The 16,400-nt window shown below is 51.1% G+C and overlaps 2 protein-coding genes across 2 annotated transcripts; one reads left to right on the top strand and one right to left on the bottom strand.

The window, feature by feature from the left end:
• The first annotated feature begins 1,252 nt into the window (after window positions 1-1,252).
• On the top strand, window positions 1,253-6,905 carry GUCA1A (guanylate cyclase activator 1A). The gene is made up of 4 exons (XM_036907277.2): window positions 1,253-1,852; window positions 5,338-5,487; window positions 5,744-5,837; window positions 6,162-6,905. The coding sequence occupies exons 1-4, from the start codon at window positions 1,652-1,654 to the stop codon at window positions 6,332-6,334; spliced, it is 618 nt and encodes a 205-aa protein (XP_036763172.2). The 5' UTR covers window positions 1,253-1,651; the 3' UTR covers window positions 6,335-6,905.
• Window positions 6,906-8,539: 1,634 nt separating this feature from the next.
• On the bottom strand, window positions 8,540-16,400 carry GUCA1B (guanylate cyclase activator 1B). Its single transcript, XM_036907279.2, has 4 exons — window positions 15,956-16,400; window positions 11,030-11,179; window positions 9,545-9,665; window positions 8,540-8,953 (listed from the first exon to the last, which is right to left on the bottom strand). Exons 1-4 carry the CDS (start codon window positions 16,160-16,162, stop codon window positions 8,826-8,828), a joined length of 606 nt encoding a protein of 201 aa, XP_036763174.2. The 5' UTR covers window positions 16,163-16,400; the 3' UTR covers window positions 8,540-8,825.

A 16,400-nucleotide genomic window follows, 5' to 3' on the forward strand; every position in this document is an offset into this window, starting at 1 on the left:
TTATAGATAATACAGGTTATATACCATATTTGTATAAACTGATTTATATGTGTACATTTATGTAATTTATATTAATATAAGTACACTCATATACATGTGTATAAAAATCTTCCTTAGTCTTTACTCTGAAGAAGAAGCGCTTTGCAGCCTGAAGTAAAGAGTCTTCTCCTTGCAACCTCATGGTCTGGGCAGGACCAGACACAAAGGTGGGGGTCCTGAGAGGGGCTTGGGAAGCCAGGTGCTGGTAGGACCTAGCCTGGTGCTGACTCATGACACTTTGTGCAGAATTTAAAATTGCGCAGCCCTTCTGTCAGTCAGGATAGGGGAGATTAGCTGTGGTAGCAAACTAGCCCCAGAAGATACTTTTATGCTAGTGTATCAGTGCCCAACTTCAACAAGTACCCAAGGGCTGCTGGGGGAAAGCAGAAATGTGGGTGGTTCCCTCTAGCTGAGTTAGGGACAGGGCCTGGTCCACAGATAAAGGAGGGAGGGAAATGAGGGGAAGGGGCGGGGTGGAGCAGGTAATGGCTCCGGGTTTTCCCAGGAGCACCCAATTTAGGTGCCCCTGCATGTTGGCTCCATAAATGAACCAACTTTAGAGCCCATGGCCAGGGAACATCCCACTAGGGCTCAGAGGAGGCTGCTGCTGCGTAGGTGGGCCCCTGAGGTTGGCCTGGGGGATTTCTGGGACCTGCAGGTAGCAGCTCACCCATGTTCCTGTGTGCCAGCACGCTCGCTTCCACACGCCCAGGGCTGCTAGGCACATGATGTCTCCTATCACCATTCCCTGGGGAGGCGATGGTGTCAGGCCCAGTCAGACGGATGCTTGAATTCAGGACCAAGATGGGAAAGATGCAACCTCTGGGAATAGGAGAGTGTGGTCAGAACAGGACCTGTGAAAATGTGTGCGCATGTCTATGTGTACTTGTGCAGGTTTATGGAGGAAGGGGTTTCCACGAACTGTGCATCACCCAGGTGCTCTCCTATGCTACTGATCTGTGGTGTGATTGGAACCCCTCAGTTGTGATGGCCAAGTGTAGTGCACAGCCTGGCTAACTGTACACAGCAGCCCTGTCAAGAGCCCCGTTGGCCCAGCTCTGGAAGAGGTACCAGGTCCATCTCATATATACCTCAGTTCCATGTTTGAGGGCAGGAACAGGAAACACTGAGAACTCACTCAAGACAGGACGAAAAAAAAATGGAGGTCACAGGATCAGAATGGTCACTGGCCACCCACCTACTCTGTCCTGGTAAGAAGGGGTAAGGAGATTGCAAACTGGTTAAGAAAATCCTCTCACCTATCAGCTCAAGGCTGTAATTCCAGGCTTTTGCTCCTCTAAGCTTTGTTCTATTTTCACTCCTTGGCTCCAGGGAGCAGTCCCCATTGGCTGCGAGGGTTTAGTGGGAACTTGTAACACCAGTGGCCTGGCATGCCCTGGATTTGGGTGTGGGCGTGCGCGGCCCTTCTGCTCACCTCTACAAACGTTTCCCTGCACTATCTGATTTATCAGGCCCTCCTTAGCTCAGCTCTTGAGGACTCCAGCCTCTGAGCAAGGAGGCCCAGTTTTGGAAAGCCAAGTTGCTCTTGCGCTGGGGGCAGAGGGGAACAGGACCCGTGCACCTGGGCCTTGGCCTCCTGTGCGCCCGGGCGATGGGCAATGTGATGGATGGCAAGTCTGTGGAGGAGCTGAGCAGCACTGAGTGCCACCAGTGGTACAAGAAGTTCATGACCGAGTGCCCCTCTGGCCAGCTCACCCTCTACGAGTTCTGCCAGTTCTTCGGCCTCAAGAACCTGAGCCCATCAGCCAGCCGGTATGTGGAGCAGATGTTTGAGACCTTTGACTTCAACAAAGTGAGTAGAGGTCTGGGTGGCGAGCACTGGGGGGACACCACAGGAGGCCCGGCCAGGGTTGGGGGAAGAGCAGGGGTGAGAACTGCAGTGTCTGCTGGAGGAGGGACTTCATTTATAAAGTCCTCTGTTTATGTGGGAGGTCGAATGTTCATGTTGGGGTTCAACTGATCTAACATTCACTGAGCACCTAGTGTGAGTCAGGCACTGGAGGTTCAGAAATGGATCAGATCCTGTCCCTGACCTCATCTTCCAGGGGAAGACAGAGAGGTCCACAAGTTAGTGTGCTTGGAGGCTGAATCTAAGGGCTTCCTCTGCCTCTTCCACATGCACCCCTCCGTGTACTCCAAGTGTGGACACTTAGAAGGCAGTCATTGAGTGCCTACTAAGTACTTGGCGCTATATTTAGTGCTTTTTCACAGGCCCTTAGATGCTCACAGGATGCAGAGGAGGAGTGGGGAGTAGAGAGCAACATGAGAGACTCTGGTCTGGGATGGGCACCCATGATCCTCTGTGGATGCTAGATTTGAGGACAGGCAGGGTTGCCTGGTCACTGGGAAATTCAGGCTACTCCTGACTCCAAAATACCCAGTGGCCTCAGCTCACCTTCTCTCAAGTGGGTCTGAAGGTCTCCACAGTGGTCAAATGGTCTGTCTCCACACGAAATCACCTGGATGCATTGGGTGAGGTCTTCCTGATAAGCCAGAGGAGGCACTGAAAGAGGAATGAGGCACTGTGAGTTTGCACTCTTAGTTTTCATTGGCTAGGTGACCTTGAGCCCGTTATCTCCCCCTCAGCCTTGGCTTGTTCACCTGAATCTGCCATGGATGTCAGGAGCTGAGTTAAGATGTTTGTTGGGTTTTGATAGCAATCTTCTTCCATTTATTTGGAGCAATTCAGTCAAGATGCAGTGTTAGAAAAACCCAAATCCTCAGACCTGTCTCCCTACCCCCGCTGACCCCTACCTCACTGGGGATGCATGTGTCTGCCACAGGCTGGGGAGAGGCTGCCCAGAACTTTCCTGGCTCCCCTCACTGCCCAGAGGGTCCAAACACCACTGCAGGCAGGGCTTCTAGGGAAAGCTGGGGCTCAGAGGCTATTTAAAACTCACTAATATTTAGGGTTCAGGGGCCAAAGCAGATTACGGGCTTTGAAACCCAGCTCAAGGGCAGCATCCTGGTATCTGAGGGATTTCCTGAAGGGGACGCAGGGCAGGGAGTACTGGAACCATGGTATGGAGACCAGAAGAGATTGGCATCAGCACACTGGACCCCCCAAATGCTCCAGAAGAAGGACTAATTTCTGAACATGAGGGGCAAGAGTCAATGGTTGAGCCTAAGTACCTTACACCCAAACACACCGACATACCTTGGCTTCTCACATGGTAAGGAAACTCTTTGGATCAAGACCCATCTCAAGAAAGGTCCTCCCAAATCACATGTATGATGCCAGGGAGGGGCAACCCATCAGCGCTGTAAGCACCACCTATACTGTCCCGAACCTGACCTCTCAATTATGCCATGCACAATTGAGGCGTTTGTGATGCCAGGGGCCCCCTCCCTCCAGAATTCTGCTTGGCTCACACCTTCCCCTGCTACAAGTCTCTGCTCAAATGTCTCTTTCCCACTGACACCTGCTGGGATCTTCTGGTTTAAACTCTATTTAACTGGGGCTAGTCCCTACCCCTGTATTTCCCAGTCCTTCCTCTCTCCCAGAGCACATCTCATCTGCTAATAGTGATACTGAATAACATTTAGCTGCTAGGTTTGTTATCTGTCTTCCCTGCTGGAATGTGAACTCTGCGAGGGCAGGGAGTTTTGTTTGTTTTGTTATTGTTGTGTGCCCAGCACCTAGAAGAGTGGATGAATGACTAATGAAGGACTGAATGAGCTAAGGCGTGTGTGTGAATGCTCTTAAGAACTGGGAAGCGCCACACAAATGTGCGCTATGATGATGACACCCACTGTGGGGCTCAGGGCGGCTAAGGTCTCACTTAAGGCCAAAGGCTGGCAGAGAACCAGGCCAGCCTCTGCCACATGCCTAACCAAAGATCTGCAGCTTCTGCTTGCACACTTTCAGTGACAGGGAGCTCATTATTGCATGAGGCTGGCCCTCCCCCCACGGGCAGCCCTGCCTGTTAAAGAGCTCTTCCCACTGAGCCAAATCTGCTGCTCAGCAACTTCCTAGTTCCAGAGTCATGGCTGTAAGTGGAGGAACAGTGCCTGGACTCCACGTTCACATGCTCCAAGTCCAGTGTGCCTTTCCTTAAAGCACTCTGCCTTTCTGTAAGACACAGGCAGCCGCAATAGATGTAAGCTATTATCACTACTGTTGTTGTTATTATTATTATTATCATAAAGAGATCACTATGCCATCATGATGCAAATTCAGCGACCACACATCTGGACAGGACATAATGGAATCACAGAATAGGAGTTGTTAGGGGTGGGAGGTGGGCAGAGACAGGCCTGTGCTCCTTGCTTCCTTGACCCCCTTGGAGGGCCAGGCATAGGGTCAGCCTGCTAACATTTGAGGAACCCTGGGGAATTATCCAGCAAGAATGTCTTGTGCCACCCTCCCCTATGGCCAACCCCTCCAAGACTCAGTGAGGGCATTGGCCCCCCACCACCACCCAGAAAGCCTCCCTGAGCCCCCCACCCCCTGACCTTGTCTCAGCACAATTGGGTGCTCCTATTCTGTGATTCCATAATGTCCTGTCGGGATGTGTTGCCACTGAGTATATGTCATGACAGCACAGCGATCTGTTTATAATAATAGTAATACTAATAGATAACATTTATTGAGTGCTTACTACATGCCAGCCAGTGTAGAGTGCTTTACATACATGAACTCATTTAATCCCATAACAATCCCCCAGAGGTAGGTACTATTATAACTATTATAGACAAGGAAATCCAGACCCAAAGACATATTGAGTCCTTTGTTTCAGATTCCATAGCTTTGCGAGGGTAAAGCCAGGATTCAAACCTGCACCCTCAAACCTGCATGCCCATCAGGACAGGGTTCATATCCTACCGAGGTCTGAATCCTCAGTCTATCACAGCACTTAGTAGGTGCTCAGTGAAGTTGGAAGACTAAAGGAAAGAAACACAGAGGCACACCCTGCTTCCCTGTCTACCTCTCACCTTTACCCCAGCTCAGAAAAGTTAATCGGTACGGCGCCCCCATCCCTGGGGGTGCAAAGTGAACCCACTTTCCTCCCACCTGAACATGCCTTGGAACTGGAAGGCCTCTAGTTTGCTAATCACAGGGAAGCAGCCAGTGACAGCCAGGGTAGCGCAGGCTTCAGCCATTCACACCTCCGTGGAAGTTGGCTTATCGGATTTGATTGGCAGCCTCCGGGCAGCCCGGGTGGGCTTTGCTCGAGTCCCGGACGGCTGGGGCGGGCACCAAAGTTTGGCGGGGGCGCCTAGCGGCTGGGCTCGGACGGCCAGGGAGGGGCTCACCTCGCCGCGCCCCTCGCCCAGGACGGCTACATCGATTTCATGGAGTATGTGGCGGCGCTCAGCCTGGTCCTCAAGGGGAAAGTGGAACAGAAACTGCGCTGGTACTTCAAGCTCTACGACGTCGACGGCAATGGCTGCATCGACCGCGACGAGCTGCTCACCATCATCCGGGTAACGCCAGGTGCAGAGGGCCGCGCTGGGGCGGGTCCGGGGGCTGAGCCGGGCTGGGGCTACCGCTGGCAGCCTGCAGTCCCCGCTGGGGACGGGCTCGGGTCCCGGGCCACGCTCCTCCCCCTCTGGGCCTCTGTTTCTTCGTCTGCCCCAGACCTAAGCTGTCCAGCCGCATCTCTGCCTCTCCTACACTCTCCGCTGCTCCGGCACCGCTGAGCCCCCGTTAGGACGGGTCCTCTCGCTTCTTCCCTCCCAGGCCATCCGAGCCATCAACCCCTGCAGCGACTCGACCATGAGTGCAGAGGAGTTCACCGACACAGTGTTCTCCAAGATTGATGTCAATGGGGATGGTGAGGAGGCTGGGATGTGGGCCACCAGGGGAGGGGCCACCAGGAGGTAGGGCGACCGGGGAAGAGGGGCAGGAAGGCCGAGGGCGGCACCAAGGGGGCCTGTGTGGGCTGCATCCTCCACCCGCCTCTGTCCCAGCCACAGCTGGATTTTAGGAATCTCTGCGCTGGACTTGTGTCTCTGGCTCCTTTGCCGACTCCCCTTGCCAAACACTTCCCCTGGTGTGGGCTCTGTCCCCCTTACAAGACGCCAGCTCTGTGCCCTTGTACAATACCAAGGAGAGCTGAACACCCTCTTCCCCATGTTTCCTTTTCTCTCAACCCCAGGGGAACTCTCCCTGGAGGAGTTCATTGAGGGCGTGCAGAAGGACCAGCTGCTCCTGGACACACTGACGCGAAGCCTGGACCTCACCCGCATTGTGCGCAGGCTCCAGAATGGCGAGCAAGATGAGGAGGGGGCTGGCGGTGGGGCAGCGGAGGCAACCGAGGCAGCTGGCTGAGCCCACCACCAGCTGCTTCTGTACTCGGGGGAAATGTGTGGTGGTGCCTGGGATCATTGTTGTTTTAATACTAGAGTCTACTGAACTCAAAGGCCCAGCTTGCCTCTTTGGAGTGCATGGTGGCTGCTGAGGGGCAGGGGTAGGAGTCCAGAGCGGAGGACAGTGAAAGAGGGTTCCTGCTGCCTCTGGGGGCACTCTTCAGCACCACTTAGACTCCTCCCCAGCCCCCAGGCACCTCCCAGAGCTCGTCCTAGCTTTGCCCACGGAGCTTCTCCAGTTCCACTCCTTCCTAGGAACTCTGTGGCAGAGCTGGGCTTTCCTGGGATTCTGATGGGATCCTACAGATCTGGTGGCTACAGCCTCCATTTAGATGCTGTCGTCACACACCCATCCTGCTCCCAGGACCCTGGAACCTACTTGTGTGTGGTTTGTGCATTGACCCATTGCTCCCTTCAACAAGCATTTATTAAGCACCTACTTTGTATTCATGCTAGTTGTTAGACGTGCAAAGAGAAGGATAGTTCTCATTCTCCAGGAACTCATAGGTTAAGCTTCATAATAAAATATGCTAAGAGAAGCTGCGGTACTATGCAAAGTCCTCATTTATCCAAGGAAACCCTTATTTATTTAGAAGTGACAGCACAACACCCTCATACTTCCCCTGATGAGCTGTGGGTGGCATGTGGTGCCATCTGGTTCCCCACAGGTTGTGACTCATTTCTTGTGGCAAGGGTCCTGACCATCCTTGGTCCAATCTAAACCCCTCTTGCTGCAGTGACACGGGATAGCAGTTGGGAAGTGGGGCGATCTGTTTCAGGTGGGTTCCATCCCCATTCTCTGCATACCCCAACTTTAGTAATTCCTGTCCAAGACCTGGGGAGAGACATAGGCTGCAACAATTGAGACTGTCTTCAAAGATGCTCTTTCTTCTGAGCTATGAGTCTTCCCTTCAGCTGGGTGTGGGATAAGTGCTGGGTAAACAAAAAGCCAGGGGTGGGAGGGAGATAACAAGGGAAAAGGGGAATGAAACCTCAGTTTGTAGAGGCCCCATGGGGAGATGAGAATGTGCAGCTTGTCCATTACTTGGAAGTCAGCCAGGGCCTGAGCACAGACATGGAGGGAAGGTGGAGATCAAAGCCAGGGGCATCTTGGAAAAAAAAGGAGTTGAAATTTCCATTCCTTCTGTTGTGGCTGCCTCTTGGGAAATCCTGAAGGTCAGGGTAGGGAGGGTGTTTGGATAGAATTAGGACATTTTCCCATCTTCATTCATATACCATCTTCATGATTTGGGGCATTATTATCTGTGTCCCATCTGGATAACTATTACTTTTTTAATCAACTTTTTTTCTTAACCTAGAATTTATTTCTAAAGGAAACTACACAAATATCATACCTATGAAACCGCAGGTCAAGGGATTAGTTTTATTTTTCATACAGCAACGTAAAAACATACCTATTCAAATGAATTCCTATTCAGAGTCCTTCAACCAGAGTGACTCCCTTTGAATCTAGTTTTTATACTGGGGTTGCACAGTTTGTATAACAAAAGTAATTTCACATCTAAAAAAAATACTCTGAAAACTGCTTGTGTAGTCCAACCTGCTGACTGTGTGGGTGAAAGAACTGAGGTCAGGGAAGAGAAATGACTGTCTTGGGTCCCACAGCAGCTGGAGGCAAAGCCTCGCCTAGAACCCAGGTCAGCAGGTCCTCCATTCTCAGAGGCAGAGGGAAGGTTTCTCCATCCTTTAAGGAGACACATTTGGCTTGGGGCTGGGAATCTGTGGAAGGTCCATGCTGGGGGTGGGGTTGGAGAGGTGAGTATAGGGGGTGGGGGTGGGGAGAAGGGTTATGGCAGGGAGCAGGTTGGCAGCGGGGCTTTGGGCCGCACCAGGGCAGAAATGGCCCCTTTAAGCACAGCTGACCCCTCCAAGGGCAGGAAGACTACAGCCTTAACCTGCTGCAGTTTTCCCTTGTGGAAACCCCTGGTGAGGACAGCTTTGGGGAGGAGGAGGCGAGTCCTCCCTGTGAAAACGCTCCAGGATCCTGGGGGAATGTAGCATCATCCACCTTCACACAACTCCTACCTTTTCTTCAGACTCAACACCTTCCAGCCCCTGCCTTCCAGCCATCAGCTGCCAGCTGTGTGGGCATGCTTGTGGCTAATTGGTCTGTGGGACACCCCCACCCCCCGCCCCTCAACCTTCAGTTTTCCCCTGCTTCCAGCCATGAGGAAGGAATTTGTAGGAGGCCTACATCCACTCAGCCAAGGCATAGCTTTCCCAGAGCAGCTGCAGGGGACAGTGAGCCAGTCTCCTTCACCTCCCAAGGAAATCTTCCCAGTGGACTGGGCCTTGTTGGCCACTTCAGACCAACAGCCCCTCCCCCCTCCCATGGGCTGCCAGGATGGGTGGGCATGAGCAGGCAGAGCCAGGTTGCCTGGAGTCTTGGAGAGGCCTGTGGACTCCCACTGGCTCCCCGGGCCCCAGAGCCCTCAGAACAAGGCACTCTTCCGCCTCTGCTGAGAGATCCAGCCACCAGGATTCACATCCACCTGCAGCATCTTCATCACCCACTTGTCACGACGGGCACCTTCAATGAACTCACTCAGAGACAGCTGGCCTGAGCAAGGGAGGGCAGCGTCATGGGGGAGAATGGAAACAATGGGCTTGGGGGCAGGGGGCAAGGCCTTCCTTCTCTCCTGGGGGCACCTGCTCCTCTAACGCACACGAGCTGCAGTCTTAGGGCCCGAGCTTGGGTTAGGGTCTCCAGGAGTCTCCTGGGAACTTCAGGGGTTTCCTTAAGAGACTTGCTTTGCAAATGACTTTAAGTTTTACTTGTGTCCATGGTCCTCTTGAAAGGTTCTTGAGGGCTCCTCTGGGTGTGTTCACAGCCAGCTCCCTCCCTGCACAGCCCCGGGGCTGGGGCATCCAGCTACATGGAGAGAGCCCAAGCAGCCTTAATGGAGCCGACTGTATGCCCGGGTCTTAAATATATGACCCACCATTTATTCCTCACAACCATTATTATGCCCATTTTCCAGAAGAGGAAGCTGAGAGGTTAAATGTATCATCCGGGTCTGCCCAAATCCAAAGCTCCTCTTTCACTGTGCTTGCCTGGCCTCCATGACCCAACAGGAGTTGAGTCACTCTTAGGAACATCACACTTTGTTATTTCATGTAACCTCTCCACACACCCAGCTCTGTCCATTACCATCTCCGTTCTCATCCACCAGAAGGAAGATCCTGTCCACGACCTCCTCAGGCGTGAGCAGCTGGCCTTGCTGCTCGGCCTCTGTCCCCACCCTGCAGGCTTTCTTCAGCTTGTAAATGGCCTGTGGGAGAAAACCCAGGACACTGAGGGAGCCCCTGTGAGCTCCGCCCCACCGGCTGGCCCCAGCGCGGGGGGCCCAGGCTCTGTGGCCAAGGACCACAGGACCCAGATCCAAATCAAAACTGACCTGTCCTCGGGCTGTTCTCCCAGGATTAAAGAGGCCCAATTCCAACCGAGGAGTGCCCGGCCACACAGCCCATCCCCGCGGCCCACCCCAGCCTGCCCTCATGCCTTTGGCCTTTCCACTGTGAGCAGCAAAGCTGAAACCCTGAACCTCTAATGAGGGATTAGGGCACTGTAAGGGTCTAACCTTTACAGAGGAGGAGATGGAGATTCAGAGCAGAAAAGGGAATTTAGTTATGGGTGTGTGGGGCTGTGTGGTGAAACAGGATGATGGGAGACCCAAATGTTTGAACTGGAGGGGAAAGAACGGTTTTCTCCTGTGCCCTTTCCTCTCACTGAGGCAGTGTTTGTGAAGTGAAATGGGGAAGCGACTGACAATGTGAGCATTATCCTTGGTTCCTGGATTGGTGGTTCCTGTCCTGAGGACAGAGGCACATCTTGTCCATCCCTATGGCTTCACTGTCCAGCTCAGCACCTGGCAAAAAGCAGGCACACTGACAGGGTCTGAAAGCCTCGGGGAAGACAGCTTGTCCCACTCCTCTGGGCGGATGATATGAGCAGGCTACACAACTCCACGAGGGGGTTTCCTTATCTGTAGAATGTGCCAGCAACCCCCATCTGGGGCAGTTCCGGAGAGTAATAGGCTAACACAGGTCACGTGTCAGTCTGTGCTATGACAGATACTTGTTTTTTCCCCTTGGTCATTCTTGCTATCAGTTTTGTTAGTCTCTTCAAAGAACCGACTTTCAGCTTTGCTGACTTTTTCTTCCTCTTCTGCATTTATTTTCCATTTCATTGATTTCTGCTCTTTATTTCCTTCTACTGTCTTTGGATTTAATTTACTCTTTTTTCTAATTTTTGGATGACTTCTTAGATCATTGATTTTCAGCCTCTTTTTAAAAAATATAGATATATTTAAGACTATAAATGTCTCTGCATTCCACGTTTTGTCGTATTCACATCAATATTCAATTCAAAGTACTTTGTGTGTGAGTGTGATATAATTTCTTTGATTTACAGAGTATTTAGAAATGTATTGCCTAATTTCCAAACAGCTGGGGATTTTCAGTTACCCTTTTCTAAGTGATTTCTAGGTTACTTGCCCTGTGGACAGAAAGCATACTCTGAATGATTCCAAAGCCTCGTCCCCAAACCCAGAGCCAGGGGTCCCTGCTTCCGTGGCCAGCCCTTGGAGCCAGCAGTGCTCACACGCCCAGGTGGGCCCCACAGGCAGACACTAACCTCCACAATGTCAAGCAGCTCCAGGCGGTCAATGCAGCCATTGCGGTCCTTGTCATAGATCTTGAAGGTCCATTTCAGCTTGTGCTCCAGAGTGCCCCTCAGCACGAGGTTCAGGGCTGCCACATACTCCAGGAAGTCGATGGTGTTGTCCTGCATTGGGAGTGGGAGCTGTGAGGCCCCCTCCTCCCCCCTCCCCACCTCCATCCCCAGCGTAAATGTGGCTCCTATTCTGGGCCATCTGTCCCTACACACTCAGGGCCCTGCCTCTTGCAGTCCATGTGGCCTCTGCATCTGTGCTCATGCTCTTCTCCACCCCAGGATCATTTTCTAGTCTCCATAATCACCCAATGCCATCCATCCTTCAAGGCTCAGCTCGAGTTCTCTCCTCCAGGAAGCCTTCCTTCTTGGGCCACTTCAGCCACAGAGATCCTTCTCTCCCTGTTCTAACATTCACAGGACCTACTATCTATCTGCACAGTCTGGGGCTTACTCTGACATTATCACTTAGCTGTTGCATAAGTACGTCTCATTCTCTAGCCACAGGATATTGCTCCTGGGGAAAAGACAGGGGTTTACATTGCTTTTGTTTCTGCTTTATGGTTGGTACAGTCCCACTTACCTCAGAGTGAGGGTCTCATAAATATTTATGAATCAGTCCTTGAGTTAGTTTGAATTTGGAGCTAAGGTCGCTTTGGAAGTACATGAGTAAGCAGTGCTCACACTGAAAGCTCCTTCTGCACTTTCATTCACTCTGAGCCTGAGGGCAGACGGGCAGTGGCCCTGGCTCTTACCTCCAGGCCTAGGTGGACATTACTTGAGAGGCAGGCCTGCACCCCCACCCCCACCCAGGATGACTTGGAGGGAGACAGAGCTCAGGAGCTAACTGGCTAGAGGAAGGAGGGGAGGGTGTGGCCACTTCTAAGGTGACTCTGCCCAGGCACTAAACCTTCCAACAGATATGTGATGGCAGCAAAGACTCCAAAAGCCATGAACAAGAAGTAGGGGAGAACGTGCTTCTGGTTTTTCTGCTCCAGCTGAGTTTGGGGTGAAAGGCTGGTGGAGGTGGCTGCAGTGGGGAGGTCAGGCCGGGGTCTCAGGCTGAGCTTCACAAGGTGTCCCACTGACAGGAATGCAGTCAGAGGGCAGGGAGGCAGGGATCTCAGCTCTCCAAACCAGAGCCATCAGCTCTCCCAGAGTGCCCATTTTCACAGGACTTTGCAATCAGACATCTTTTTGCAATCAATGACATCTCTGACCCAGAGTACCCTGGCCCACTGGGTCAGGCTACTGGGGAGTCCTAGCCCCAGATCAAGGGTACCTGGGTGAGCAAGGTTTGAGCCACAGAACATAGCAGAAAATGAGAGAAACAGCAAAAAGCCCTAGGAAAAACCAAGTAGAAAAATACAAAAGCCTACCTGAACACCTTAAGTGTTTTATTCAACATTGTTAATAATTCCTGCTGGTCCTCCACACCACCCCCAACCACATATTTACCTAACTGAGGTCAGACTGTAGCTAGTTTTATTCCCTGGATTTTTATTTTTAAATGTTCTATGTCTTTAAAATTATTTAAAATTTTGACTTTTACTCTTTCAAGGGGGTACTGAGCAGTCCCTCTTCTTCAATGTGATTTTAATATTTTACATTATACAATGAACATCTTTGTGCACACATATTTTTTCTTATATCTCTGGTAATTTCTTTAGGGTAGATTCTTAGTAGCAGTTGTACACTCTTTAAAGGGCTATGTTCATGTAATTATTATTTATTAAGCTTACTAAAAATCGACCTTATGCTACTTTTCCAGTAAGAATTGAGTATGAAAATGTATGCAAAATACCTGGTAGGGATCATCTATTTTACATACATCTCAGGGTTTTATGGATGAGCAACTTGAGACTCATATGTTGAATAAATTGCTCAAGGAACACCCACCCAACAAGTGGCAGAGCCTTTCAAGCTGCACATCTTCTCCAGTTCATCAAGCTTAACTTCCTTAGTCTACTCAAGGTCTATGACTCTCAAACACGAGCCTGGTGTCTAGTGCCAAGGACAGAAAGAAAAAAAAAAGAACCATTGACAAATTCCTGTCATCTCTAGATTCCCCCACATTCTTTGTCTAGAGCCTTCTGTTCTTACGATGTCTTTCAACATGGGCTGGTTTCCCCCATGACCCCTTGCCTCCCCTGAGGCACACTGCAGAGTAAGCTTCCTGACAAACCACCTCACCTGGGAGGTTACCTTGACTCCCAGAACCATTTCTGGGAAGCCTCCGGGTGGGGGACCAATCGCATCCTCTGTGCTCAGGCCCTCGTCAGCTTCAATTACCCGCAGAGGCCCAGGGGGATGGAAGTGCCTCTGCTTACTCCAGAGTAGGAGCAGAAGTGATGGGCGTGTCATCTGCTCTGTGGGATTATCTGCCCCGTTTCTCTCTGAACTGACTGCATTTGTGTACCAGCCCTGACCCCAACACACGTTTACATAGGAATCCCAAGGGACATTGACCTCCATCCTCCCTTTTCTTCCATTCCAGTGCATCACAGGGCAACTGCCGGAGAGAAGAGTGTTACAAGGGAGAGGAGCAGTGGAGCCGAGGCGCTCCGAATTCCTTGCCTCCACCAAACCCGTTTCCATCACCCCAGATTTTGACATGTGAGCTAGATCTGAGTCCTTTTGATTTTATTTGCCCCAGCTCTATCAGTCCAATTGCCCAGAAATGAGACTTGCTGATATAAAGGTTGTGCCAAGTGGAGCTGGGTGTGGGTTTGGAGGCAGAGGCTAAGTGGGAAAAGAAAGAAAGGGGGCTCTGTCTCTGACAGAGGAACTTAACACACCACCTAGGACAGTTCCTCTTACAGCAGAATGCCAGTAATAAATAGAGATGGGATGGTACAGTCAGAAAATTATCAGTGGATGCTAAAACCCAGCAAGTGAAAATTTGGTGAGCGATGTGTTTAATTTGTCTTGCAGAATTTCCCTGTAAGTTACAAAGAAAAACGAGTAACTTTACAGTAGAGAAACCTGGCAGACTCCACCTAACCAAATGATCAAAGTTAATCACCCTAGTTATGGGACAAACCAGGATAATGTACCCTTGACTACACACGCTGAGGAGGACAAACATCAGGGCATTTCTGCCAGAAACGTAAAGCCCGAATCTAATCTTCAAAATACACTGGGCAAACCCCAATGGCGGGATGTGCTACAATGTCATTGGTCTGTGGTCTTCAGAACTCTCAGGGTCAAATAAGACAAACGCTTACATTAAAGCTTCCAAATTAAAGAGTAAGGAGACAGGACAAGTAAAGGCAATGTGTGATCAGACCAAAAAAAGGACACATTATTGTGACAAACTGACCAAACTTGAACATGGATTATAGAATTGTATCAGTGTAAAATTTCCTGATTTTGGTCATTGTATTAGTCCTGGTTCTCAGAAAAAACATGCTGTAAAAGGGCTTCGTGTCTCCAACTTTCTCTAAAAGAGAGAGAATAATGAAGCAGATGAGGCAAAATGTGAACTAGGTAAGATAGGAATTAGTTGCACTGTTCTTGCAATTTTGTGTAAATTTGAAATCCTATCAAAGTAAAAGTTATAAAGAAAGGGAAAAAGCAATTGATGAATATTACATGCTAATATGTAGGAAGAGATGAGGTATAGCTATATTATGCCCAGGGGCTTAATGATCTTGAGTTGTATTGAATTTTTAGATGAATATGGGAAAGATTGGTATATTTATGACAGTAATCCTTGTCATAGATGAGCTGTTTTTTTTTTTTAACCATTTTCTCCCTTTAAAAATAAACTGCCTTCTAGGCAGGTGTACTTAACTGGGAGTCGGGACCCCTTGAGTATATGATTGCAGGCAAATCAATTCACTTCTTTTTGCCCTGGATTTGACTCAGAAAAGGGGGAGCTTGGGGAAGTTTGAAGCTCACTCTGTGCCCCAAGGTTCATCTCCAAGGTTTCTGTTGTACTGAAGACAACACCCTCCACCTTCCCACCCCCGACAGGTGCTGAGATGTGCACTGACTGACCGGGGACAAGGTTCAGACCTGAAGAGCCATCCCCAGTAATTCAGCCTAGAAAGCGAAGTTCTCCATGCTCAGAGACGTGGGGATACTGAGGCTTTCTCCAGATTAGTTATCTAGGTCCACCCCACCTCTCTCCATACTGGCAGCAGAGAAAAGGTATGTGAGGCAAACCTAATGGTTTAAGGGACTTTGGAGGTGCTGGACTGGCTGACTTTAAGTAATGAAGGGCTTGAAGGGGTTTCAATTTTTAAACTCAGTTTCCAGGTGCACATTTACAAAATGTATCTTCTTAGCTGCTGGTGTCACTGGAGGGCTTAAGCAACCCTGTGAATGATTTCATGGAATCTTCCATGGCTTGAAGAGCTGACAGGGATTTTTGCATAATCCTCCCAATCGCCCAAGCAGTGCAGAAGTGGCCTCTAGCATTCTCTGCAGGGAAGACCTGATCAGTCCCAGTTCCAAGGATCCAAGGGGAGCTCACCATCTGCGCCAAGATAGCTCGTCCCATTTGTGACAGTTCCTTAGCTCCTCACCTCTGGAGTGGCAGGGGCTCTGGTGGGAATGAGAAACCAGGTCCCCAGGCTACTCAGACAGGACTGACCAGTGTGTCTGCTAGTCCCGCCTTCAGCTCTCGAAAGGGGCGGGAAGGAGAGTCAGAGAGCAGGGGCATGGAGCAGAGGTGAGATGGAGAGGAGGGAAGGGAAGATGGGAAGGGACACAATGATGGGAGAGAGGAGGGGGCTTGGGGGAGAGTGAGACTGAAAAGGTGAGGGGATGGAGAGAGCAGAGAGAGAGAGGAAGGGCCAGAGGACTAGGGAATGGGGAGCTCCCCTGGGCCCCGTCAGCTCACACAGACATGAGCCAGGGGCGCCTCCCCAGCAAGTGCCTTACCCCGTTTTTGTCGAAGGCTCGGAACATGCCCTCTACATACTGGGTGGCTTCCCTGTTGCCTGTGACCTTGAAGAAGCGCTTAAACTCGTGCATGAAGAGTGTGCCGCTGGGGCACTCCACCACGAACTTCTTGTACCACCCCTGCAGCTCTGCCACGTCCATCTCACCGGCTGCCTCGGTCTCCTCCCAGCTGAACTGCTGCCCCATCCTGGCCCCCAGAACGTCACGGAGCAAGGGTCTGTGTCTCCTCCCAGGCGTCTGCGGACTGACTCCTTAGGCTAAGGCCCTTTGCCTCCCTTCTGTCTGCTTAGCCAGCCTCTTCACGGTCTCCTGGGCAACTGAACATGATGGGCAGCACGAGGGCAGGTGGCAAGGGGGGGTGGGACCGGCCAGCTAAGTGCCCTAAGGGCATTAGAAAAGTCCCCTGGGAGGTCTGACCTCCGGC

This window comes from Manis pentadactyla, chromosome 16 (assembly GCF_030020395.1).
Source record: "Manis pentadactyla isolate mManPen7 chromosome 16, mManPen7.hap1, whole genome shotgun sequence".
Lineage (NCBI taxonomy): Eukaryota > Metazoa > Chordata > Mammalia > Pholidota > Manidae > Manis > Manis pentadactyla.

Bases quoted from the DNA above. Each gene is read 5' to 3' on its own strand.
- GUCA1A (XM_036907277.2), top strand. From the start codon at position 1,652: ATGGGCAATGTGATGGATGGCAAGTCTGTGGAGGAGCTGAGCAGCACT. The intron at 1,853-5,337 runs GTGAGTAGAGGT...CCCCTCGCCCAG, and splicing joins AGACCTTTGACTTCAACAAA to GACGGCTACATCGATTTCAT. The intron at 5,838-6,161 runs GTGAGGAGGCTG...TCTCAACCCCAG, and splicing joins GATTGATGTCAATGGGGATG to GGGAACTCTCCCTGGAGGAG.
- GUCA1B (XM_036907279.2), bottom strand. From the start codon at position 16,162: ATGGGGCAGCAGTTCAGCTGGGAGGAGACCGAGGCAGCCGGTGAGATG. The intron at 9,666-11,029 runs GTTAGTGTCTGC...TTTCTCCCACAG, and splicing joins AGCTGCTTGACATTGTGGAG to GCCATTTACAAGCTGAAGAA. The intron at 8,954-9,544 runs GTAATGGACAGA...TCCCTTGCTCAG, and splicing joins GGTGGATGAGAACGGAGATG to GCCAGCTGTCTCTGAGTGAG.